This window comes from Python bivittatus, unplaced genomic scaffold (genome assembly GCF_059951505.1).
Source record: "Python bivittatus isolate LINGU-HERP-01145 unplaced genomic scaffold, Pbiv_v1 ctg000070_np1212, whole genome shotgun sequence".
Classification (NCBI taxonomy): Eukaryota; Metazoa; Chordata; class Lepidosauria; order Squamata; family Pythonidae; genus Python; species Python bivittatus.
This window is the reverse complement of record NW_028277034.1, coordinates 7745739-7772622: the sequence shown is the minus strand read 5'-3', so window position 1 is coordinate 7772622 and position 26884 is coordinate 7745739. Positions and strand designations below refer to the sequence as shown.

The window sequence follows — 26884 nt, the reverse complement described above, 5'->3', positions numbered from 1 at the left end:
CTCGTACCATAGATGATCAATAGATGTGAATGTCACAGGAGTATTTAGGCTTGCAACAGAAAAGTTCTGGCACAAAAATAGCAAAGTAATCCATTGATTAAAGGAGTCCTATTCTCTCTGTTCACAAAATATACTTGATTACAGATTTGCTTACCGGTAACCACTTTCCAATATCTCCAGTATGTACCCAGCCATCTTTGTCAAGAACTTCTGCAGTTTTTTCAGGTTCTTTCAGATAGCCTCGAAACACATTTGCTCCTTTTACACAAACCTGAAATAGAAGTGGGCTGTGCTTTTTCAAAAAAACCTCTACAAAACAGGTTTTCCTATTAACTGCTAGGTAAGAATGGAAATAATATTTATTCACTATACCTACTGATCCTTTCTAAGCTTGCTTGTTATTATTGTTATGCCATTTGCTAGTGTTTTGGTAAAATAATATTGATCATGATACCCTTAAGCAATTTTTGAACTGGTTCCTATAGTATACAGAACATATCTACTTAAAAGTTAAAGTATACAATCTGAAACAGACAGACATTTTCTGATATTTGGGTACATACTGAACTTAAAGTTCTACATGTAAGGGCTGAAGCTGGTGAAGCAGAAACCAGCTGTTCCCAGGCTAGAAAGGACCACTACATAAACACTTTGCAGTTGTTCAAGTCTTATACAGGTCAACTATTAAGTATCTATTAACTCAGAAAAGCAGGAGGAAAAATCTGAGAAGTTAAACTCTGGATCACACACACACGTATAAAGGTTCTAAATTTGTTGCTCTGCAGCAGGCAATCAACTATTGCGTTAAGGCTTAATTTTTGCCTGCAATAAAGTTTCTAAACGAGCTGAGCTGTGTTTGAAGTCTTCTGCCAACTCAAGCAAGAGCTGAAAGGAGATTAAGTGTTGGGAAAGCCAAGCCTTGATGTATAGATAACACAACTTACCTCACCCTCTCCTTTGGCAGCAAAATAATTCATTTCTTCTACATCAACCAGCTTTATGATATTGCAAGGCATCGGGGCACCAACATGACCTATTAGAGGAATAATAATAATATTTTGTTTTTGGTTGTTTTTAACCATACGCCACCCAGAGTCACTATGAGTGGGGTGGCCTATAAATGTGATTAAGAAATAATAAAATTCTTTTTAAAAATAATATTTTTTTTAAAAAATTGTAATTGAATAATATTTTTACCATAGTCTAAAAATTGTTTATGAATGTAATTTAATTTTTAAATTTGACCATAGTATTGCCAAGTTATATTATTTCCACTGCTGTGCCCAAGCAAAGTATTTTATTTTCTTAAACAATTTCTAAAGTCCACTTCTAAGAGTTATATTGGACAAATGTACATTCTTCATGTACCATGTGAATTGAATAGGACTTTGGGGACAATTCTGCTAGCACAGCAGATTTCAACCACAAGAGCGGCTGTGTTATAATGTAATAACTACTAGTTCTTATTAACTTTACTCCATACATTATAATTTGTATTACAGGTAGTCCCCAGGTTAAGAAAGTCCAGTTTACGGATGACCCATAGTTAAGAATGGAGCCTACTGTAGCAAAATTCGAGTTAAATACACAATGGTTCGGGTTAATTACATAGTACTATTTATACAGTATTATACAATAATACTGTTCCAGCTTACATACAAATTCAACTTAAGGACAGGCCTTGGGAACAGAACTCGTTCTTAAACTGGGGGCTACCTGTATTTGTTTTTATTGGTTAGATTTATATCCCACCTTTTCTCTAGAAGCCAAAGACAGCTTAAGCAGGGTTTCCTTAATTTTACTCTCACAGTGTCTGTGATGTAGGTTAGGCTGAGAGTGAGTGGACCAAAAACACAGACAACAAATCCACACTCAGCCATGGAGCTCCCTGGAGAACTTTGGACAATCATTTTCTCTTAGACCAACTACCTTGTAAGATGGCTATGAGATTAAAATGAGGGTGATCCACATATACCAGCTTGAGCTCCTTAAAGGAAAAAGCATCATATATATGTAAAAGAAATAGTCTCCTTCAAATTGAACTTGACTTCTGGTGACTTCAAGGACACAGTCATGTACTTTTCATGGTAACAATATACAGATGTAGCTTGCTGTTGTCTTCTCCCAGGAAGCTTTTTCACTTTCCTGCTTGAGCCTATGGTTTGGGATTTCCTGGTGGCCTCATATCAAAGTACTAACCAGTTCTGACCCTGCTTAGCCTTTTGAGATCAGCCAAGTTGATTAAGTGCAGGTATTAGCCCTTCAAGGTAGTCCAGACAAGAAGCACAACCATGAGTACTGACTATCTTTTACATGCCAGTCTGCAGCTCTTCCTCCTGTCTCTCAAGGTTATTTCCCACATAAAATGTGTATAGGCTAGATAGATAGGCATCTATCTGGCCTATACAAATGTAATACATAAATAATGCAGAGTTGTTTATAGTAGAAGACAGAGTTCTTAAGGTGATGGTAGCTACTCCAGCACTCATCAACTATCAGGGATCCTAGCTGAGTACTGAGGGAGCATGGTATTTGTTCCATATCTCACCTAGGCAGGTTACAGTTGGCATATATGGAACTGTAATTCCCTTGAGTGATCACCTGAGCATTAACACAAATGGACTCCAGCCCCGTGCAGAGCATTCTAAGGCTGGATTTTGGGACGCAGTTTACTCTTTCTTCTTTCTGCGTTGCATGAGAGAAATTGCAAACCAGGAATTCTTGGCAACCTCAGAAAGTACTAAAATTAGATTTAAGCAACCTGGTTGTCTTTATGGTCTCTACTTCAGCTAAGATTTATTACAAGTATGGCAACTGTATTAGGAGAACAAGAAGAGGCGTGTGGGATGGAGCAGTGAAGTTGCCAATCCTGGCAAATGTATTCAATGTATACAGAGGGCAATCAAGGCAACTTCTTATCTACTCTGACATCTGGTTTCCAGGATTAGATGATGATGATGATGATCATGGTGACCAGCACAGAGAGCTGGAAAAATGTGATTTGTACAAAGACCAGTGTAAATTCTGTGCCTTAGTAGAATACCAGCAAGTTCATGAGTTATCACTGTCATCCATGACAGCAAATGATGGAGGGAGTAACTCATTTTGACTCTTGCAATGGCCTACTTTTTGGGGGCCATACAGATCAAAATAGAGCACTTCACATTCAGAGATTTAGAAATACTTTCACTTGATTTTTTTTCTCAGCACTAAGAATACTTCGGACATCTGCTGTCAGCCATGTGGGATGGAGCAGTGAAGTTATAATAGTTGGATTATAGATACACATAATCCATTTCTACACAAAGCAATGGATATTCCATTTCTACACAAAATGGTTCAATTGAGCACTGAACAACATGGTAGTGAATAAGCACTGATAAGGTCACTGTGATCACACTGTAATTTGCATTGGCTATGCCTTTTATCAGGAAGGAAAATGATATAAAGACATTGTAAAGAGAATCCATCCAGGGGCATAGGCTCTGATGAATCAAACAAATAATTTTGAATAGGATCTGCACTTCAGAAGAACCTTTTGAACATGCTATACTATCCACAAATACAGATTGGAAAAATAATGGCAGGTGTTGAAATCATGACACATAATAGGTTCTACACATTGTAGTATTTTATACTTTGCAGTCATGTTGTAGAAATCCATATGTCTTTCTAGAATCAGATGATCTTCAGAGATCAAGTAGGTGAGATCACAGATTTTTACAGGTAACGAGTGGAGGTAAGACTTATGTTATCTAATCCACAAACCTAGATGCTAGGTGGTATGGTATAGCTCGTAAGTGTCCTGACAAAGATAAGTGGTTTCTTCAAACCAGATTTGTGACATGGACTGAAATTAGGCAACTTTGCAGACACTGATGGATAATGCAGGATGAATAGACCACAAATGTATCTAAAGTGTACCATGTTTTCAGGTAACTTGAATTTAGAGTAGAAATAACTAAACATCCCTGTTGCTCCAAATAAATAATAAAGATCCATGCATAGACTTCCCTAGTCATATGTAGAAAAAATATCTCTATTAAATAAACTGTCTGATGACTGGAAGAAGATTCCCCTCCTATCCCTTCCACTTCCCTTTAAAATAATGGAATGTCACAATTATTTTAGGGCAAATACACGTGGGCAAATAAATTAGTTCAATTTACTTGTGAAACTTACATTGTAATCTTCAACCTTGGGATTCTCAATATCACTGGGCTGTATCTCCCATCACCTTCAGCTAGTATGCATAGTGGCCATTGATGATGGACCCAATACTGGGAAGCATGCACTATCATTATGCCAAGCTGCAAGATTTAATTACCCTAGTCAATTATAAACCTAAATTTCTCTTAACATTTCTTCTGAATTGCTTCTCACTTCTAATTATTTTTTCCCATGAAGATTCTCCATAAACATTTTGCCTGCTCTGATATAAGACTTAAGGATTAAAGGAGCCCTACCAGCAGTCCAGTCACCAGGTATTGTTAGAGAACATCCAGCTGTGCATTCTGTCTGTCCATAGCCTTCATAAAACTGTGAAGCAGAACATAAAGGTCAATCACTTAAATTTTTCCCACCCTGTGATTCTGCTGGAATTCTCTTTTGCCAACACAGAAATAGAACCAAATGCTATCTCCCAAGCCACCTGATACAAAATTCTTGAACAAATGTAGAATTCCTTGTCATCCATGGCTTTTCCAATTTAATTTTTACTCAGTAGGCGTTCAGCATATGCAGTCATATACCATAACCTTAATAACATATATAAAATAGTTGAACAAATACCCACTATTTTAAATTTGGAATTTTCCAGGAATACTTTAGTTTAATCATAGAAATGCCATCTGAGTCTTGGCCTAACATTAATCTTGTGTTCAAATACATCAATGGCACTTGCCTATTGATATACACACATCAAGAATAAATGATTTCTGGTAACAGACATACCAATGGCACATCGCAAAACCTATAATCTTTTAGATGAGTTTCCTATATGTAATTCCAGCCTGAAAAAGACTACATTTGTGTATGTTAACAATTCTTGAGTTTTCATTTATAATCTAATGGACTATAAAATTCTTATTTAGCACGCATATAACTGATTTTGTATTTTGGGCAAATTAAAGGACAGTTAGAGGAATACTTAATTCAAATAACTAAGAGATGCTTCACATGCCACCTGGAGAGTCAATAATACAATTTTTTTTCACAATCCAGTTTTTAATACTGTTTTATGTGTGAAGCGGTCTTTAGTCCCTTCCTTTGCTCAGTCAACCATATAAAAGCTTTGTAAAAGTTAATTCAGTTCCCTAATTATAACCTCAAGATAATGAAGAAAATATAACATTTATACTTTTGGCATAAAATGTATTAAATTTACCATTCTAGTTACAGTCCAAGCTCACCTGACAACCAAGAGCTGCTCTAAGGAAGGTCAACACATTTGCAGAAACAGGAGCCGCTCCTGTAATCATTAGTTTGACTTTTCCTCCCAGGCTTGCCTGGGGAAAGGAGAAAAAGAAAAACCCACATTGTCACTTCAACAACCACAGGGAAGCCAAAAAGCTATGGTAAGTGGCACTTGGATCATACCTGGAAGAATATTCAACTGCTCAAGTACCATTAACTCTTTCCAAGTATGTGCATTTAAAGGCAGCCTAAGTCACATGAATGAATGGACTATTCTTTCAAGGAGCATTTGCTACAGTGCTGCCTGCCAGGTAAATTTTGCTCTGTTAATTCATCTAAATCCAACTCAGGCCATGGCAAGAATATTGCTAAACAGCCCTTCTAAAACCAGACATGTATATTAGGAAATACAATATTGGGCCTCACCTGGCAATCCTACACCAGGAATAGGAGGAAGCAACCTGTGAATGAAAGTGAATGTTGCTGCCCTAATAGGAGGGAATCTCACCTGTATTACACTGCTCCATATCCAAATATGTATAATGCTTGATTAATTTTTCCTTGTACTGGCTATGTTTTCTTCACACAGATATTCTAGCTATACTATTCATATATGGTCCCTGCATCATGTAATGCTGATAGCATACAGAAGTTGAGTGCATCATAGCTTCTCACATGAACAACACAGTCATCCCATGGATTGTTTCATGCAGTGTCTGTATAGCACCACAACCTAGAAGCATATGCTTTGAGTGGTTCAGATAATTAGAAACAAGTACTATGGGTTCAGAATAGTAGTAACTTTTAAGATTTTTTTTTAAATGTGATACCTAAATTAACAAGAGAGCTATAGATCTGCATAAAGGGCCCTAGATTACTTTGCTTCACTGGATGAAATTAGAATCACTAGTTTATGAGCAGCAGCAGTTACAAACACGTGTGGAGTCACTATGTGACAGATGCTAAAGTTAAACTGCTACTTCTGACTCTGAGATGATACTACCTGTTAGAATGATCCCATATACCAAACACACTGTGCCTCTGGAAATCTACTTTGAGTCTTCTAGAGGCAAAGCAAGATTTTTCTACCCAAAAAAAAAAAAAGTATTCCAATATCCAGTTCCCTCAGCTAAATTCAGACAATTTTGAAGAGTTATACTATGCTATAGTAGCTGAATTCTTATGTGATATGAAAGAGATATAATCAAATAGCTAAGTGCACACTTTGCAGGTAAAGAGTCCTAGATTCAGTTCTCATCATCTCCAGATAAGACGAGATAAGAAAGGCCTTAGCAAATATGGTCTATCGTAAAAGTTCATGGCAGCTGCCATCCAATCACATCTGGAGGACCATACATTGCCTCTAAAAGAAGATCTCCATCTGAAACTTTAGGTGGTTGCTGTCTATCAGTATAAGACATGCTAAGCTGGAATGGATTAATGGTTTAATAAACAATTGCTCTACTTTCCTAGCTACACATTAAATTAAAAAAAAAATTTGGAATCAGGAACTTCCAGACAGCAAGTCCACCCTTCAAAATTATCAGCAGTCTAGTTACCTGCACTTTGCGGAAAATCATTTTATCCCACAGGCTGTTATTCCTAATAATGCCACTTCTAAGTTCTGCCTCTTTCCTCTTGGAAGCGAAATCCAATATCCACCGCTTAAATGAAGTGTTTGCTTGGAGAAAGATCTGCAAAAAAGGACAATTTTCTTAAGGGTCCAATAGAAACAAATGAATAGATTTTTCACCGGCTTATGCACAACTGTTAATGGAACAAATCCTCAAGGGCTCATGCTTGCTATTTTCCTTCCTGTTGCTGACCATCAGAGCCATGATGATTCCCATTTGATGAGACCCATTCTGCAGCTCATCCACTGTAGGCTGCAGTAGATGTAATTTTGTGGTTATATGCAAATGCAAATAACATCGAGGAAGGATCTTAAAGCTCCTGCAACTTCGAGTAGCTGCTGCTGCTGCTATAGTTTCACCCCTTAGATACAGATGGGAGCTTTGCTTTTAAGAGTGAAAACATGCTCTATTTGCTACCAGTGCAAAAAGTGCTTTGCCAAAATGTCATGAAGAGTAAGGAAGCCTATTCTACACAGACTTACTTTATCAAACATTCTGTTCAACAGTCTTGGCACCACAGGGAACACTGTAGGCTGCAAAGTTTTTAAGTCATCCATGAGTAGCCTGATGTCTCCCTGGAAAAAGCCAATCCGAGCCCCATGGCAAAGAATCACACACTAAGGAACAAGAGAGAAAGGGAGAACCTAAGGCAAATAAAATTTGATTGGCCTATTTTAAAAAGTGAGCAGTAATTAGGGCAGTTGGTTTATTTTATCACTGTAGCCCAACTTGTCCTCAGCTTTCCCTTTTGCACCACACATTAGCATGATATGTTTTATAGTTAGGGTGCATTCAGACAAACCTGTTGTTCTCCAGCCACCCTGTCCTATTCTTGGAATTCTACAGAATTTTGCCTCTCATTCTCAGTGACTTTTATTTCTGACCCTATTGCATTTTCCCAGTTCATCAGCTTCCACCCTTACACCTTCTGGCTTTTTTCTAACTACACAAAGTCTGCCACGAGGCAAAGCTGAACAAAGCCTTCTAATTGATTTTGACATAAGCTATCCATCTGGGAGCACACTACTTTCTTAAAGGTGTCTTTTCAAGTCACTCCTTTTATTTTGCTTAAGATTTACTTATAACTTCAAATACACCCACTTTAACTGTCTTCCTCTCTCAAGCAGTGAAAAATTAGTGTAATACCGCCTGCATGGTTAGCTAATCTGTCTATAAATATCACACAAACTTAACCATACCATTTCTTCCTCCTGCAGAATAAGGAAGAGTAACTCGTCTTGTAACATTAGAGCTAAAGTAGAACTGAGACTACAATTTGAATCTTGCAGATCAAGATTTTTCCCTGATTTGTAATGAACTTTCTGTTCACGTTTGAAATACTTGAGAAGTAGATTAAGTATCTAAGTACATCAGGCATTTCATAAGCCTCAGCCAGTGTGGCAAATAATCAGAGATTCTCAATGCTGCTGGCCAAATCATCTGAAGCCGTCAGCTCTGCAATCTGGCCCTATAGCTGGTATCTCCTGGGCAGGCTTCATTTTGTCTGAAGTAGTAATATCTCCACTGTGTTTGTTAGCCAATTTCAAGATAGGAAAGCAATACCTGTTACAGCGATCACCACCATATATAGTTGTGGATAAGCCAATAATTTTAGGTGTCAAAATACACCCCCAAAAGTGGGTTCAGCTTATCCATGGATGGGCTTATCCGCAACTATATATGGTAATACTTTTTTAAAGTATCCATAGATCTTGTACATACTCGTGGATAAGCTCATCCACGGATAAGCAGACTTGAATTTTTAACTAAAATACCATGAAAAATGTGCCACCAGCGGATAAGTCAATTCTGTGATGGAATGGAATTATGAAGGCCAAGCTCAGGGAGATAAACATTTTCGTAGCTCGCCAGAACCGCATGGGAGGAACAAGAGGATGAGACTGGCACCTCCCTGAGGAATTCACACTGTTGTGGCTGGAGGACAGAACTGGGGTTTGAGTCTGGGAAGATTGATGTCAGGCCTAGCCCAAGAAACTCCAAGAGACAATGCCAATTCAGTCCAGCTATGTTTATTAGCTACAACCTCTAGCAAGAATCTTCCCAGACTCAAAACCCAGTTCTCAAAGTCCTCCAGCCACAACAGTGTGAATTCCTCAGGGAGTTGCCAGTCTCATCCTCTTGTTCCTCCCATGCGGTTCTGGCGAGCTACGAAAATGTTTATCTCCCTGAGCTTGGCCTTCATAATTCCATTCCATCACAATTCTGAAAATTAAAATGTGAACATTTCGAGGGTTGGCTTATACATGAGTATATACGGTAGTTTACTCATGGGGTTGTTGTCCTACTGGAAACTGATGTGAATACGAGGGAGCAACAGGAAATAAGCACCCAGTTATTTCAATTCAAAGGCAGTGAGACATATCATGCCTTTTAATTGCTTTTGGCAGTTAGTTACATACTCTAACAGAGGAAACAACATGTTCAGCTAATACAGGCAGGCTTCTCACATCCCCTTATTCTTTTAATGAAGAAGTTGCTATTGTATGCAAGACAGGAAGGTATTACTTTGGCTTGAGGAGTGTCCTATTGAGAAATGATGTGCTGTTAGCCAACTACTAGGGCTGTGCAACGCTTCGGTTTTGATCTGAAGTAAATGCATTAGAACACACGGGAAGGCAAGACTTGTCCATGACTTAACACAATTGCACCTGCTCCACTAGCCACCATGTCACTAAGAAACTCATGTGAATTGCAACAGAGAAGGGATTATTAGTGTTATGAGTGCATAAATGAGTTTCATGTTTGTCTTCTTACATTATTTTACTGTCATTCAAATCTGAAAATGTTATGCTTTTAGAAAGTCTTATTGTCAGAGAAGGAAGCAGCAAATTATACTGTTACCATCTTTCTCGTAAATTCATTATCTATTTTCTTATCCAGGATGACAGCATTTTAAAAACTTTTATGTAGTTAGTATAAGATATATATGTTTAGTGAAACCTGTATGTAAATACCCCTTAGTCATTCTGACTTAAATGTAGTTTTCAGTTTGTAGTTATCAACATAAGAAAAATGAGGAAACTGAACCATCATTACTCAGAGCTTATTTTCCAAACTAAATGCTAATTCCAATAGGGCTAAGAAGGATTCCATTAATTATAAGGATTTATGACAAAGAATCCAAAAAGTCTACACAGGCAACATATTTTCAAATTAAAACACCTTCAGTGCCCACAGAACACAATAGACAAAGCAGAGTACAATATAAAACTGAAACCATATCCTTGCTGCAATAAAACCATAAGCATTAACAATAAATATAAACATATCCTCCGTGTTTTATATGTTCATCTTGGACTCTCTAAATGGGGAAAGTTTAAAATGGCAGTGTGGTTGGGTACAGAGAGTCAGGAAGATGACCTTGACAGAGGTATGCAGGATATGTTGCCTAAGAAAAAGGGACTGAAACATTTTGTAAATCCAGAACAACAAGATAACATTCAGAAGTAGTTCAGGCAGACACCTCCCTAATTAACTGAACTATACGGAAGAGGAGGTACAGCACAATCAGACTTGTTATTATAGCCAATCTTAATAAAGGTAGTTTTGGCCTTCCTGTGGAGTTGATTTCCTGGTTTGGCCTACCTACACTGGGTTCATACACTGCATCTGGCAAAAGTTTACAACTATAATGATTGTAATAACCATCATAACCCAAACCAAGTACAAATCATGAAGTGACCCTATCCATAACTATGATTGAATACAATTATGAGCTGAAATATCACTGCAGCATCATCATATTTTTCACAACTGCAAAGAAGGTTGGAGTGGAGAACATGGAGTGTGAAAGCACTGCCTTGTCCACCCTCTTCACCTGCAATCTGTAACATATCAAGAGGATTCAAACTTGTTATAAATTAACAGAAATACTTTTAAGGTAGGGAGGCCTGTTTGCCAAAAGTTCCTTAGCCTTGCAAGATAAACAGACATTCATTAACAGAGCATGATGTTGCAATTTCAGCATTTTTTTTTTTTTGGTATGATGTTATCCATATACTATCTTAAAAATATATATACTAGATATCTTTATTGTATTTATCTCTTCTTCCTCTGAGAACTCAAGGTAGCATACACTGATATCCCATCTTTCCTGATTTTCAGGAAGTCACTATCAGATTAAGAAAGTGAATTTACTTCAGTAAATTTCAAAAGTTCCAGCTCTGGGTTCCTACATATTGTTGGGCCTGCTGTGATCCCTAACCACTGATCAAACTGGCAGGGGGCTGTTGTTGTTATTTTTTACATATATACCCTATCTTTCCTCCAAGAGCTGAAGGCAGCATACGTCAAACTTTCTTCTCCAAGTTTACCCACACCCGTATAGGGTGGCTGGGTTAAGAAAGAGCAATTACCCTAAGTCACCCATTTAACTTCAATGGCAGAGAGTGGATTTGATGGGAATTATATATTCCCAATTATATTTGGGGAACTAACATTAAGAAAGGCTGGTTAAATCACATTAATCTGAGACAGATTTATTTGTTGTAGGTAGGTTGGCATATATTGTTTTCCCAACAAGAGACTTACCTGGACTATTCTTTCAAACATATGTGCAAGAGGCAGATAGGAAATTTGTGTGTCACTTGGGCCTGTCACATATCCACTCTGCAAAAGATGAAACTACTTAAAAATGACATTAAAAATACAGATGCCTACCTCCACAATTCTTTCAAACATATGGGCCAGGGGTAAGAAGGAGATTAAGGTGTCTTCAGGACAAGGGAAAACTGCTTTCTGTCAGCAGAAGCACCAGCAAGAAAAAGAAAGAAGAAACTCATTACACAAGAATATTTTTTAAAACAAAAAGCTGCCACTCCCAAGCCAAGTAAAAACAAAATCAATACACATGATCACCAAAGCATTAGAAAGAATGGGAAATAAGAACAGTTTAGTCCACTAAACCACCAAGATTAATGCTGTATGCCTGTTCTACAATTATACAGCTCAGTCGTGTGAAAAAGAAAGTTCGCCCTCTTTGAGTTCTATGGTTTTACGTATCAGGACATAATAAAAATCATCTGGTCCTTAGCAGTTCTCTAAAGTAGGTAAATACAACCTCAGATGAACAACATATGACATATTACACCATATCATTTATTTTACAAAAAGAAAGCATGTGTGATGTTGCAGAACCGCATTAAGTCAATGCATTATCCCTCTAAACTGGAGCAACAAACTTCAGCATGAAGATTCTAATAACTTAGCTATAATTACACTTATATTTATATTTACAGTATGTCTTATTTGTTGGTTAAATTGTGATCATAGCAATAGCACGCTAAATGGTAAGTTAGGGAAATACAGAGTACTATTCTCAATTGTACATCATTCACTGGTATTTCTGTTAATAAGTATTAAGTAATAATCAGTAAGATGAGAGAATACGGATAAACCTAATACTAATCTGAGATGAGCGTACAGCTTATGTGCTTCTCTTTTAGAGATAAGGCACTGACTAGTTAGATTACAACTTCTTTTGCTTCAGGCCCAAAGATCTTGCCATACACATACATGGCACAAAGCATTTAGTACCTAATGCTTTATGTGGATAGTCCTCCAGATACATTGGGAGGTGGTCTGGAATTTTAGAAGCTAAATCTTAATATGATGGAGAATACTGGGTTGTAAAGGACTGGTTAAGAAACTTCGAGCTGCTCTTTGATTATCAATTGTTTTAGAAAAATTGATTTAGCTTCAGAGTTGCAATCAAGATAGAATCAGGAAGAACTTAAGCACATGAAGATAGTATGATATATGTGCAGAGACCAAGATGCACCAGAGACGTACCAGAGACACCAGAGAGAATAAAACATGGCTTACAGAAAGCAGAATTTTCTTATTGAATTATAAATCAAGCCTGAATTTAGCTCAAATCCATTCAGTGGTCACTTAAAATTTGGATACTTTCCTATGAAAAAATTAAGAGATGTTCATAACAGTGTAGGTGTCCTTTTTCCAAGAATTTCCTTTTGGTTGTATTAACTCTTTACCCTCCCACCCCATCCTGAACTAGGCAGAACTCTTAAAACATTCGGTTAAGATGACAATCTGTAAAATAGAGAAGCCACAGTTGATGCTATGGAAATAATATTAGACAACTTAGGTGACTGGTTAGATAACTTAAAAAGCTAGGAAGAAGACAGTTAAGCATACAAACCAAGACAGCCAACATTTCATTTGCTTTCATCGTAAGCAAGCTATTCCAAATACCTTCTTACTTCACTTTAGTAATACTGAAATTCTAACATCCCTAACTTTTTGTAAATACAGCTAGTCCCCAGGTTAAGAATGCCTGGTATAGTTAAGAAAGGAGCCTATTGAAGCAAAATTTGAGTTAAATACACAATAATTTGAGATAAATACACAATGGTTCAAGTTAATTACACAATACTACTTATACAGTATTATACAGTAATACTTTTCCAGCTTACATACAAATCAACTTAAAGACAGACCTTGGGAACAGAACTTGTTCTTAAACTGGGGACTACCTGTATTGCTGGAATATCATATTAAGCACTAGAACACTTAGTATAATAGAAATATCAAGTTTTTAAAATATTAACAGGCATATATGTATTATATATTCCATCTCATTTTTAATTTAAATTCCCTGGATAGGAAGTATTATAAAACCCAGCAGTCCCAGTAGTACCGATCTAACACATAGAGTAATACAGGTTTCACTTTTTTTAAAAAGCGGCATTAATAAAATGGAAAATACTGATTTTTTCCTAAACTTAATTCCAAAATTGGAAGTGAAAGCTGCAGTTCTTTGTCTCCAATAAACTGATCACATCAGGTTGCTAAAACTGAGATAAATTTACTTCTGTAAAAGGTTAATTACTTCTTCTGCAAGTGAGCTACACTCCAAGGTCTTAAAAACTCTGAATCAGCAAACTTTACCTCTGTTGCTTTCACAAATGCAGACATATTGCTCACTATATTTTGGTGAGTAATCATGGCTCCCTTAGGGTTTCCTGTGAGGAAAAAGGTGTTAAGATTTGAAAGAGCAAAGGCATCACATTTCTAAATGGGCTTCTGAGAATTCTTGTACATGTAAGCAAGAGCTTAAAAATAGGTTGCGTAATGAATCCAGGTAAGTGGTTCTATTCGCTCACATATCAACAGCTCATGAAGGAACATTCAAGAGAGACAGAGATTCTATAAAATCCTGGATAACCTTCCCTTCTCCACATAATTTACCACCCATCCTTCCTAGGAGCAACTGGAATCTTTTAAATAGTATCAAAGCTAGAATTCATAATAATATGTTTTATAATCTATTACAATTATAAAATAAATTTTAGCATGGTTCTTCTACATGATACTGTATTACAGGGATCTCAAAATATGAATGCATGTTTAGAATGTGGTGGTACCTATAAGCAATGCCTACAGTTTATCTGAGCATTAAATTTCAGCCGTTACAACAAGAAAATAAAAATAAGAAAGATGGTATAAAATTCTAAAAAAAATCTAAAAGATAGAAAAGAATTCTTCTTTATCACTTTTTTTTGTTTCTAATATCAATTCTGAGGAAGGCATACCTGTAGTTCCACTTGTGAAACAGATTATGGCTAGGTCTTCTGCTTGTGGAAGCTAAGAAAAAGAGAGAAATCTCTAGTACCCTTCTTTTTAAGCCAGCACAATAAGGATTTTAAAAATACCCATCATGTATATCAGAAGCTACATGGTACTTACAACAGGTTTGTGTTTGTGGGCTCTTCCTAACGCCTTTGAAAAAAAGAAAAAAAGCAAATTAGATAGGAAATTAAAATCACCTTTGTGGTTCCCAAAACTTTCATGTGCAGGTAGTCCTCGCTTAACAACCACAATTGGGACTGGAATTTCTATTGCTAAACAATGCAGTTGCAAAGCGAGATGTCACGTGACTGCTTCGCTTAGTGACCACAATCCCAGCACTCCCCACTGCCATTGTTAACCGATAATTGCAGGTCATTAAGCAGAGGGAGTCCCAGGTAAGGAGCATAGGGATGCTGCAGGGGGTTGAGGGATGTCTTGGGAGGCCTGGCACAGGCCCCGTGCAATGTGTGGAGTGGGTGTTGCAGTGTGACACAAAGCAGCTATCCCTAGAAGCCTCAGCCGCCCCAGCCCGGCCCAGCAGCACTTACAACTGCAGGGGCGCTGCAACTCCCCCCACCTATCTCCCCCCATCTATGCCCTTTTGGCCGCCCTGCACAGTGGCACTTGGTGGCAGCAGCGCCAGGGCTGGGCTGAAGTAGAGGCCTGGGGGATTCGGTAGTCTCAGCCAACTGCCATTGTCCCCAGGCCTATACTTCAGCTCTACTACTGCTGCTGCTACTTAGAAATGCTGCCTCAAGCCCCACACCAGGGCCAGCCACCATAGCACCATTGTGCAAAGCCCCAGTTGCCCCCCCTGTGGTCCATAGGCTCTGCGGCCCTCAGCTGACCTTCGCCGGTTTCCTCCCACTGCTGATGAGGCACACCCAGCCTGACCCTACTGTAGGTGAGGCAACTGCTGGCTATGCCAGGCCTTCTTCCTGAGGCTGTTTGTGGTGTTCTCCAAACCACTTGCTTCATTCCTTCTCCAAATCACACGCCCAATTCTCACGATCCTTCAGAAGAAACTTTCTGGTCTTTCCCAGGTCCTGTGAGAACGGGTGCACTATTTGGAGAATGGCAGAAGCCCTGTTCTCATGGTGATTTGGAAGACCTCATTCTCCTAATCGCATGCCCCATTCCTTCTCCAAGTAGAATGTAAGTGTGGGCAGGCTGCTAAGTGCCCAAATTTCAATCACATAACTGCAGGGGTGCTGCAATGGCCATAACTTCAGGCACAGGTTGTAAGTCCATTTTTTCAGCACTGTTGTAATTTCGAATGGTCACTGAACAAATGGTTGTTAAGCGAGGACTACCTGTATATTGTTTCAAAAGTTGCACTGAATTTTATTTAGGCAAGTAAAGTAGGCCCCATTTGATGGCGGAGAATACAGCTTAAAAACGTACTAGAAAATTTCATCAGAACCTTAATGCATGTTATAAAGCATCATTTTACATATTATGAGACCATTACTCATCCTTGCTGCAGTGACATTTAATCAATTTATTTGAATTCTTATCATTTTTTTTCATAATGGAAAGAACCAGCATATTGGACATATAAGTGTTTAGGGCAGTGTTTCTCAACCTTGGCAAGTTTAAGATGTGTGGACTTCAACTCCCAGATGGTTGGCTGAGGAATTCTGGGAGTTGAAGTCCACACATCTTAAACTTGCCAAGGTCAAGAAACACTGGTTTAGGGTCATCTAAATGTTGTGAAATACCAAGAAAAATGTCTAAATTGCCAGGACTTTGGGGGTTTTGTTATAGAAGTCCAACCTTTATACTTTACTCAGTTGGTGAAAGATCAGTGTTTTGTAACAGGCTAAAGCTTCTTGCTTTCTTATTTCAAGTCAGGTACTGTATTTCACTCCTAAAATCTGCTTTATTTACCTCAAATTCTTTCATGCTGATGACATCTACACCACATTTTTTTCCACGAGCCACAAGGTCTCTGTCGAAGGGATCCATGATCACAATTGTTTTAAGGACTGATATTCCTCCATTCTCAGTGCTATCCAGAAGTAGTTTAGCTTTCTCTGATTTATCACAGAAGACCAGTGTTATATCAGCTAAATTGAAAAGAAAAAGGGACATGAATTCAAATCTGAGTAGTTAGAAATTGATTGGATTCTATAATAAGATAGTGGGTTACCTTGTCACAGAGTCCAACTGACTTGCAGGAAAGAATCTGTAACCAAAATCTGGAGTAGTCTGCATACTGTAACCTTAGTTTGCATTTCCTTTGATGCAAGTCTCTCTCTGTCTCTGTCTGTCTGTCTCTCTCTCTTTGCAGACTAACATGAGCTACCTAATGGAATTTTATTAAAACTGCTTCTTGTATCAAGCTGTTCTAAACCAAAACAGAGACAGCCAGATTTTCTGTACTGATTTACTACAGTCAGTCTTAATGGTGCTAGAGACAACTTGATCCTAGTTTTATTGCTATAGCAGCTTTCAAGATAAATTAGCATTGTAACCTAAATCGTATTCATTGATGTTCAGACTCACCAGAGTGTGGGTTTTTAATATCTGCAACATTGCAGATATATGCATTTAGGAATTGAAGAGTTCAGAACCTACCTATATTTACAATAAAAGTGATAGCATCTGTTCCAAGAGTGTCATAGAGCGGTACAATCACCATCGAGTAAGTGTAGCATCCTTGTTCAATGATAACCCACTGCAAGAGGAGCACAGATAAGGTAGGATTTATTTGCAAAGCTTAACACTATAAGCAGCTCCACTATGTTAATATTTTCACACTGTCTTGAAAGTATTGGCCTCCTTATTTTTCAAAAAAGGTTTTTCACAAAGGCAGTATGGGAAATTCCATGTATGGAAAATACTGGTTTTATCTACAAACACATAAAAACTACAGAGAAAGTGCAATTCTTTAAATAACCAGCACAGTACATCTGGGAAACATAGTCCACTTGAGTATCCTAGAGATATGTTTACTTATATACCGTATTTTTCCATCTATAAGACGATACTTTTTTCTAAAATCGTTACACTAAAAATTGAAGGGCGTCTTATGCAAGGAAGAAAACCGAGGAGACAACCGCATGTTGCGAAACTGCCCATACTTTGTCTCTGCAAACAGGCTTCCTCCAATCACGAGCCTCCAATCACAAGTGAAATAGTTTGTCTCTGCAGACAGACTTCCTCCAATCACGAGCCTTATGTAACTGACATCAGCTGATGCTGTACAAACCAATTGGAGGAAGTCTGTCTGCAGAGACAAGCTATCGGCAGTTTCACTCGTGATTGAATGTAATCAGTTATGCAAAAGAGCCTGGAAACAGAGCTGCAGAGAGACAGTTTGGACCTCCTCCCACTGAGTGTATCATGTAAATATTACCTAATTACTAAATAAAAATGTGTTCTGCTTTAACTTTAAAATATTGATTTCTTAATTTTGGGTTGGAAAAGTGGGGGTCGTCTTGTACATGGGGGTGTCTTGTAGATGGAAAAATACAGTAACCTTCTAGTAGCAAATAAATGTACTAAGCTATAAAGGAAATATATAAAAATAAAATGGTTGATAAGCATTATGCTATTAACTACCATAAGCATTCACTAACCACAATTACATGAAAATGATGAAAAATTCATAACACAAATCCTGCTCTTTTGTATTTGAGTCCCAGTGTCAGACACAAGTATTTAAATCATAGGATTGGTGTTGTGACATTGTGATGTACATTTCATTACTTGCCCCTCCCTTGCGAACATCTATGTAGACAAGTGAATCTGGTTTTGATTTTATAAGCTATTTTTTTTTCAGAGGAGGTAATAGCAGTAAAAGGACTCTTAAGTGACACCATTCCTACTTGGTTAAAAGTACAGGATATCTGAACTAAGGTTTTATGTTTTTGTTTAGCACCTGGGCATTTAATTTACTAATTTTAGCACTCTAAATGGGCTACACATGTGTTGGGTGAACATGTTAACAAAAAATATATATATCTTCCGTAGATTGGGTAATTACACAGTCACCAAGCTCAAATCTACAATGTCATAATATGTTAGGACATAAAAGAATTACACTGCAGCCTACACAATGGGGATGTGGAAAGTAGATACCTAACACTAGATTAAATCTACACATTTAGATTACTGAACATGGAATACAAGGAAACTAAAAAGAAAAGGTATGTATAAATATATAGGTAAATAGCTATTGTATTAAAGTTCCTGTACAGAATAGAGGATAGACTACTTCTTTGTACCTAAAATTGAGAGCTGTTGTATCATAGGAATATAAGTTAATGGATTAACAGAGTGATGTTTTGCAATGAAAACTAAACATTATTTTGCCATGTGAGTACAGTTCCAATATTATAAACTCCTGGGTGAGGCTGATTGAAGCAAGGGATAATAGGACAGGCAAGTTAAATGTAGCTAAGAGAAGAGGCTAGGAACTTACAAGCTTTATGAACAAAAATCTGATACCTTTCGCACCTAGTTTAACCTATTCTTCTGGATCAGGTCAGGGGAAGACTTCATGTGAGCATTAAACTCACAAATACGTAAGAGTTATTTCAAGAAAAGCTTAAAAAAAGCAAACTGAACCAGTATTTGTATAAACAAAACATCCTACATCTTAGCTGTCATAGTTCAGACTCAATTTTGTGATCTCCAATTTCAAATCTAAGGTTGCCCTATCTATAATTCATATAACATTTAAAAAAACAAAACAGGTATCTCCTGCTTCTAAAGGCCTGTCAGGAGCAAAAGTAATTAATTGCACTAAATAGGATTTACCACTAATTTTTAACTATGGCAATAATATTGCACACAGAAGATTTCAGTAGCCTCCCATACTGCCAAGATTCCTGAAGTTCAGTGAAAAGCAGCATTAATTATGGGCAACTTGACCAAGTAAGCGAAGCCGTATCTTTCAAGGGAAAGGTCTTGCCTATCAGGACAGGCTCTCCGTGGCCTACATGTGTCCCTGGGAACATTTTACTGAACGCTACAACCATATTTTCAAACAGTCCTTTTCAATAAAATTTGTTACATGAATGATCTTTGATTACCTCAGATCTGTTCTGGGAGAAGATTCCTATGTACTGGTCCGGAGATGGCTTGAAGCCTCTATGGAGAAGGGCTGAACCAACACATTCTGCTCTTTCTGCAGCCTGGGTGGGTGGGGATAGGGGCGAGAGAAAACAAACGCCCCTGTTAATATAGTTGGTCATTTATGGCTTTCAGGCTCCTTTTATCTCATTCTATAACATCTAACCACTGAACACGTTTTATATACATGCCAATACATTCAAACAGGATGGGATTCTGCTTAAGAAAGAAGATGCCTAAATGGAAGGATGATGAAGAGAGGTGTGCAGTATATGGATCCCAGTCACAGTTGAACAAAAGTTTTGCTTCTGTGTCTTATCGAACTGATGTTCACATCAAAACTGATAGAGTTACCTTCTCTCCTGTTGATTCTTTTCAAGGTATCTTAGGTAATAGATGACTGGTATATTCTAGCATTCAGTCAGAAGACTAGTTAATTATGAACAATTAAAGCTTAATTTACAACAGTGCTGTATGGATACAGAGCACGTGATGCACAGTTTCTTTTTCTTTTTAAAAAGGCATATTATCAAAAGGACAGCCAGTTTGGTGTAGTGGTTAAGGCATCAGGCTAGAAACCGAGAGACCTTAGGCACAAGGCCAGCTGGGTGACCCTGGGCCAGTCATTTTCTCTCAGCCCTTGGAAGCAGGCAATGGCAAACACTTTCGAAATTGTGCCAAGAAAACTGCGGGGACTTGTCCAGGCAGTCGCCAGGAGTCAAGACTGACTTGAAGGCACCCAAAAATAAAAAAAAATACATAAAACAAAACTTCCCCTCCATTCTTATTACAGAATAATTAATTTATCACAAGAACTACTGCTGCCTCTCTCTTCATTTTTATCTCAATTTCCATTCTTCTTTTCAAGCTATCCAATTCTCAGTTGCATCTCCCCTCTTTCCCTCACCTTTCCGGCTATTTTCCATATAAGGAAAGGTCTAATTAATTCTTTTGCTTAATGACCACAGTAGGGACTGGAAAATTTGTCGTTAAATGGGGCGGTCATTAAGCGATGCATCATGTGACCGCACCCGATTTTACCTTTTTGCAGCAGTCATTAAGCGAATCACATGGTTGTTAAGTGAATCATGCAGTTCCCCATTGATTCTGCTTGCTGGAAGCCGGCTGGAAAGGTTGTAAATGGCAATCACATGACTCTGGGATTCTGCAACCATCGTAAGTGTGAGCTGGATGCCAAGTGCCAGGATCACAATCACGTGACCGCAGGGGCACTACGATGCTCATAACTGCAAGGACTGGTCATAAGTAGTTTTAGCACTGTCGTAACTTTGAACAGTTGCTAAACAAATGGTTGTTAAGTGAGGACTACCTTTGTTTGCTTTGATAAAATGCATGTAATCTATCATTTCATCACAGCCGCATACACATTTGCATACCCACTTACCTCCTTGTAAGAAATCCATTCATATGGCTGATCTGGTTTCCTTACACCCAAACAGGGTCCATTGTCTGTAGTGATTTAAAGTTCAAAATGATACATTTTAAAAATAAATAAAATGAAACAGAAAGCTAGATTCAATAACCAAGTAGCTCAGTTCTAGATTTTTATGTTAGAATACTAAAATTGAAATTTATGTGCTAGGTTCCATTTCACAGAGAATTGATACACAGGCCTCATAAGTGATCTAACTTCAAATGTTAACTCTCAGGTCCTGAAAGTTTAGGCTTCTAGTAGTTGGAACCACAGTATATGGATGTTCATAACTGGTTTACTGATATGACTCCATGAAAGTCTATAAGATACTGCTCCTTTCAGAATTATTCTTCTATCCCAAATGTTCAATACTCACTTGACACATGCATTCCCCTTTGGAAGATTTCATAAACCGTTGTCACATCATCATAGTAGTTAACAAGTGGCTCATCATTATCAAGTAGTGCTGATCGCCTGGCATACTCTTCACCCTACATGAAATGGAAGTAAAACACATATATATTTCTGCACAACCTCTGTGCAACTTTTTCTGTGATCATGCAGTAATCAAACTATGTTAACTTCTGAACTGCTTATCAAATTAGGAAACATGCCAATGAAAAAGTGAACACCAGGTAAGAACTAGACATACACATATAACAGATATTAGGTCAATTTGTTCCTAGCCCGGTGTCAAGGGAAACCATCTAAAGCTAGTGTTAAATCCCAGGTAAATTCTATTTAATTGAAGTGCAAATCATAAGACTTAGTGTCAATAATTTAATCTGACTGCATATTCTAGATGAATGGAAATGTAAGCTCAGGAATGACTAGAATCATTTCTGTTAATCTATTTAAATAGGAGAAACCAACACAATTTATTATGGTGTGTGTTAGTTTTGTTGTGGAAATTGTATATTTATGTAGCTTTCACTGTTAATTTTTTATATTTTATGCTATACTTTAAGAAGGGTTCTTTTTTTCCTTGTTCCTTTTGTTGCTGTACTACTTATATAACCATGTTGAGTTTTATAAAAGCCTACATCCATATTTTTCTTCCTTCTTGTTCCTTTATCCTTGAATTTCCCTCCTTGCTTTTCTACTACTATTCAAATACATCCTCAACATTGCTGGATCCTTCCCTCGCTACTTAAAAGATTAAGTCTTTCAGAGCTCAATTGAGACTGAACTTTACCTGACTATAAAACTACATTTTTTGAATTTCTTCTTCTTTGCACCTCTCAAGCAAGGGGTCTAAACTCAAAAAGTGCAGTGAATCATTGTGTCCTTCATTGCTGCTAACTGCTCAACCTCCTAACTGCTGAAGCCTATCAGGATGTTCCCTCTGCCACTATTTCCATGATTTCCTTTGCTTGTACTCTCTAGTGACCTCAAGACTTACCTATGTACAAGTTATATATTTAAAGCTTGTATCAAAATGCTAAAGGTATAAGGAAAGAGAAGACAACGACCTGCAGCAAGGTGGATAGACTCAGTTACAGTGGCAATGAATGCACCATTAGAAGAACTAAAAGACCACATGAGGGACAGATCATCATGGAGAAAATCTATCCATGTGGTCGCTAAGAGTCGACACTGATTTGATGGCACATGATCATCAATCAAAATGCTATAAAGGGAAAGGATGTAACAAGGCAAAAGAGATTCTGCCCCTGTTACACTTCTCCCAATTTCAAGATTTAAAATAAAAATGCCATTGCCTTTTGCCCCGCTTACATGTACTACTAATTTTCTGATCTCCTACTGCTACTAAAGCCAGATTGGTTTTGGAAAAATATAGAAAAATAAGATTATGTTGCAATATTTGTATAACTTTTTATTTTTTGCTTTAAGTCATTTCTTTTTAAACTGGTATGATCTGCAAGTTATAAATATCTTCATTAGGGCAAACTTTGAAGAGAACAGTAAGTGGAAGTATCATGAATACCCATTATTATGTAGTTTGTGCTGATTATCAAGCAACCAAAACAAGACACTTAAAATACAACTGCATTGCTCCTGTCTGACAAACATTATACATAAGCCAGCTTCTACTAGAATGATAATTTATAGGCTCCATTCTGACAATCTTTTTTCACATTTGACAGCCTAGTGTATGTGTGTATAATCATATATAGATATCTTTAGATACAGATATGAGCTCCACAAGGCAGGTTTGCCTGTATCATAAAGATATGCAATGCTCACATTATGAAGTCTTAAGTCCAACAGAAAGAAGATCTGAACATTCCACTGAGACTCAATTCTATTTACACTGCTCTTCAACGTTTACTTTATTTACATTGCTTTCAAGCATTCTCAGTAGACTTAAGACACATTTATATGTCCCCCTATTCTTTGGTTTGAGGATGTCTGGCCCACTATTCTTGAAGGACACCTGTGCACAAGGCAGCCTTCCTCTCATCTTTAGCTCATAGCTGAGACTAGTGATTTGGGTTTTTCTGAAATGAACTTAAAGTGGCATTTTCTATTTTCTTCCCAAACACGCCGTGCAGCTTGCGTGACGTGTGGCTCTTCAGCAATGACTGAGGTAATGACACTACAGGAGTAGGATCTGCCCCACTTCTAGTGGCTGCTTTGAACAGATATGGGCTTGCCCACTCATCCCAAGTGGCCTGCAGTGGGCAGTGGCTGAAAGGAAGGTGAAAGAGTATAGTCATATTTATTCTCCACTCTCAGATCCCTAAAGCAGAACGTTGTCAGGTAGGGGTAGCAGTCAACACACAGCACTGAGGATTGGCTGTGGCTAAGTGAGAGAGTTCTTCCTTTTCTGCCAGTGCCACATTCTGTGCAATTTGTGGTAAGGAACACTGGGGATTTGGAAGGAGAGGGCATGACTGAAGTAATATTCTCACCTCCCAGATTCCTACGTGGCATGTCAACAGATCAAGTGAGATAGGGGCTTCCCAGTGAACCTCAAGGGCATAGCCTTGCATGATTTCCTGGGATCTGTCCCTGAGACCTGATCCACAGGAGTGGGGGAGGAAGACTGCAATCTTTGACATCCCATCCCTGTGGATAAGGCTCGACAGATAATCTGGGGTGGGAGTGGGGGGATCTCAGTAAAACAGAAACAGAAAGCTGTCACCAACCCCACAAATCAGGTTGTGATAGATGGTTATATTCACTGCTCCAGCCATCTGTCAAACTCACCTCCTCCTCCAGCTCCAGTTCCAGGTCATGTTAGAATGATTGGTAGATGTTTTTCCTGTCAACAGGGAAATCTACCGATTGCGGCATCATAACTTGCCAAACAGTAAATATTAGGACAGTACTACTAATCAGCCTTGATAACTAGGAAAAGCAGAACTCGGCTGTGGTTCAGAGTAAATTTACGCAGACATACTTTGTGCTGCTTCACAGACTGGAGGACAGGATCTTAAACCAGCTGTCTTGATACGCCCTTAAAACTAGCTGTGAGTTGACTACTGTACAGCTAAAGATTTATGGCATAAAACGAAGTGCCAGAGCCAAAGAAAACATTTAGCATATTCAACATCAGCATTTAATGTTTTCAGTCTCCAATACTTAATGCTGGCTTTCCTTTAAAAAGCAGATCAAAAGCATTCCCCCATGTTTTGGGAAATGTTGCAGCAAGTTCATAAAAGAGAGACTTGAACCAGGGAATTCCCAACTCATGATTCTGGAGACTCTGCCAGTTCTCATTCTGCGAATTACACTACAGCTCTCTTTTTCCCATGTCTGTTTTACAGGCAATGGGCGAGGTGGAACGTACAGCAATTACAAAGGTCTTAGTCAGAGTCTTCACTGAGAAGTTGGGAACTGGATCACAGCACCCATAACTGCACACAAGCTGTACTATAGGTGAACTTTTGAGGATAAAAAAATCTGGGAACATCTGTCTTTCTATTGTACTGCTTCTGACTGGACAATATTCTTGTTGATTGAGGCAGATCATTTCAGCCTAGCCTGTGACACATGGATTGCCAGCCTCTCATTTCAGCTAAATCACAGGCAACTTGATGTTTCTAACGTATTGCCAACTACTGGCACTGCCTACTAAGTTACGAAAGGGTGTCAATTAGCATTAGCAGTTACTGTTAAGAAAAGTGCCCTGCTGGCTCTATTAAAAACAATGTTATAACTGCCAGCCCTGCACAATACAGGATGGAAGGATGAGAAATATGGAAATTTTTCCTGTTTGTTCCTTCATTACCAAATGAGTCAGAAGACCAGGACTCCTGGAACTGCAGGGAGTGCGTAAAACAGGAATTTCAGAAGCATGGCTTCTCATCCATATATAATACAGAGGGAAAAATTGAAATCATAACCCCAGCTTATTCTTTATCTATGAAATACTTTCCAAACAAACATTCCATTTATAACTATATATACTGGTTTACAATTTTAGCTTTTATATAACCTACATTTATAAAGCAACACCTTCAAAACTGTAGCTCATATACCTGTAGCACAGTTATATCCAGTAAGCACATCCTTTTAGCCACTTTGGAAAAAAAAAAATACAAGCTAGGAAGCAATGACAGTTAATGAGCCAAGCATCACATGAGGCTGAGACTGTAGACACCAAAATGGAACGGTTGGACTCCCTTCTAGTACAGGAGGAAAACATGCTAGAAAATCTGTTTCCATGTACTCTTGGTGCCTTGAAGGCAAGACATACACTGTGTGCACAATTATTAGGCAAGTGAGTATTTTGACCATATCATCATTTTTATGCATATTTTCTACCTCCAAGCTGTATAAACCTGAATGCTTATTGGATATAAGCATATCAGGTGATGTGTATTTGTGTAATGAGGGAGGGTGTGGCCTAAGGAGATCAACACCCTATATCAAGGTGTGCATAATTATCAGGCAGCTTCTTTTCCTCAGGCAAAATGGGCCAAAAAAGAGATTTAACTGACTCTGAAAAGTCAAAAATTGTAAAAAGTCTTCCAGAGGGATGCAGCACTCTTGAAATTACTAAGATATTGGGGCATGACCACAGAACCATCAAACATTTTCTTGCAAATAGTCAACAGGGTCGCAAGAAACATGTTGAGAAAAAAGGACACAAATTAACTGTCAAAGATTTGAGAAGAATCAAACGTGAAGCTACCACGAACCCATTATCCTTGAGTGCTGTCGTATTCCAGAACTGCAACCCACCTGGAGTGCCGAGAAGTACAAGGTGTTCAGTGCTCAGAGACGTGGCCAAGGTAAGGAAGGCTGAAACTCGACCACCACTGAACAAGACGCATAAGTTGAAACGGCAAGACTGGGCCAAGAAATATCTGAAGACAGATTTTTCAAAGGTTTTATGGACTGATGAGATGAGAGTGACTCGACGGACTAGATGGATGGGCCTGTGGCTGGATCAGTAACGGGCACAGAGCTCCATTTCGACTCAGACGCCAGCAAGGTGGAGGTGGGGTACTGGTATGGGCTGGTATTATTACAGATGAGCTAGGTGGACCTTTTTGGGTTGAAGATGGACTCAAAATCAACTCCCAAACCTACTGCCAGTTTTTAGAAGACACTTTCTTCAAGCAGTGGTACAGGAAAAAGTCTGCATCTTTCAAGAAGACCATGATGTTTATGCAGGACAATGCTCTATCGCATGCATCGAAGTACTCCACTGTGTGGCTAGCTAGTAAAGTCCTCAAAGATGAAAGAATAATGACATGGCCCCCTTCATCACCTGACCTAAACCCTATTGAGA

General features: G+C 38.2%; 1 protein-coding gene across 4 annotated transcripts in view; it reads right to left on the bottom strand.

The window, feature by feature from the left end:
* Positions 1–26884, bottom strand: part of ACSL1 (acyl-CoA synthetase long chain family member 1) — a 41642-nt gene that overhangs the window by 4196 nt on the left and 10562 nt on the right. For 3 of the 4 annotated variants that reach the window (XM_007422698.4, XM_088131724.1, XM_088131728.1), the window contains exons 3-17: positions 21554–21668; positions 21148–21212; positions 19703–19804; positions 17241–17340; positions 16551–16729; positions 14778–14810; positions 14624–14675; positions 13980–14053; positions 11730–11807; positions 7532–7666; positions 6975–7109; positions 5412–5507; positions 4467–4539; positions 945–1033; positions 155–271 (exon numbers count right to left, since the gene is read on the bottom strand). In XM_007422698.4, coding sequence (XP_007422760.1) covers positions 155–271; positions 945–1033; positions 4467–4539; positions 5412–5507; positions 6975–7109; positions 7532–7666; positions 11730–11807; positions 13980–14053; positions 14624–14675; positions 14778–14810; positions 16551–16729; positions 17241–17340; positions 19703–19804; positions 21148–21212; positions 21554–21668 — 1443 coding nt within the window. Of the gene's footprint in view, positions 1–154; positions 272–944; positions 1034–4466; positions 4540–5411; positions 5508–6974; positions 7110–7531; positions 7667–11600; positions 11679–11729; positions 11808–13979; positions 14054–14623; positions 14676–14777; positions 14811–16550; positions 16730–17240; positions 17341–19702; positions 19805–21147; positions 21213–21553; positions 21669–26884 lie in introns of all 4 variants that reach the window. The other variant, XM_007422696.3, reaches the window with a different exon arrangement.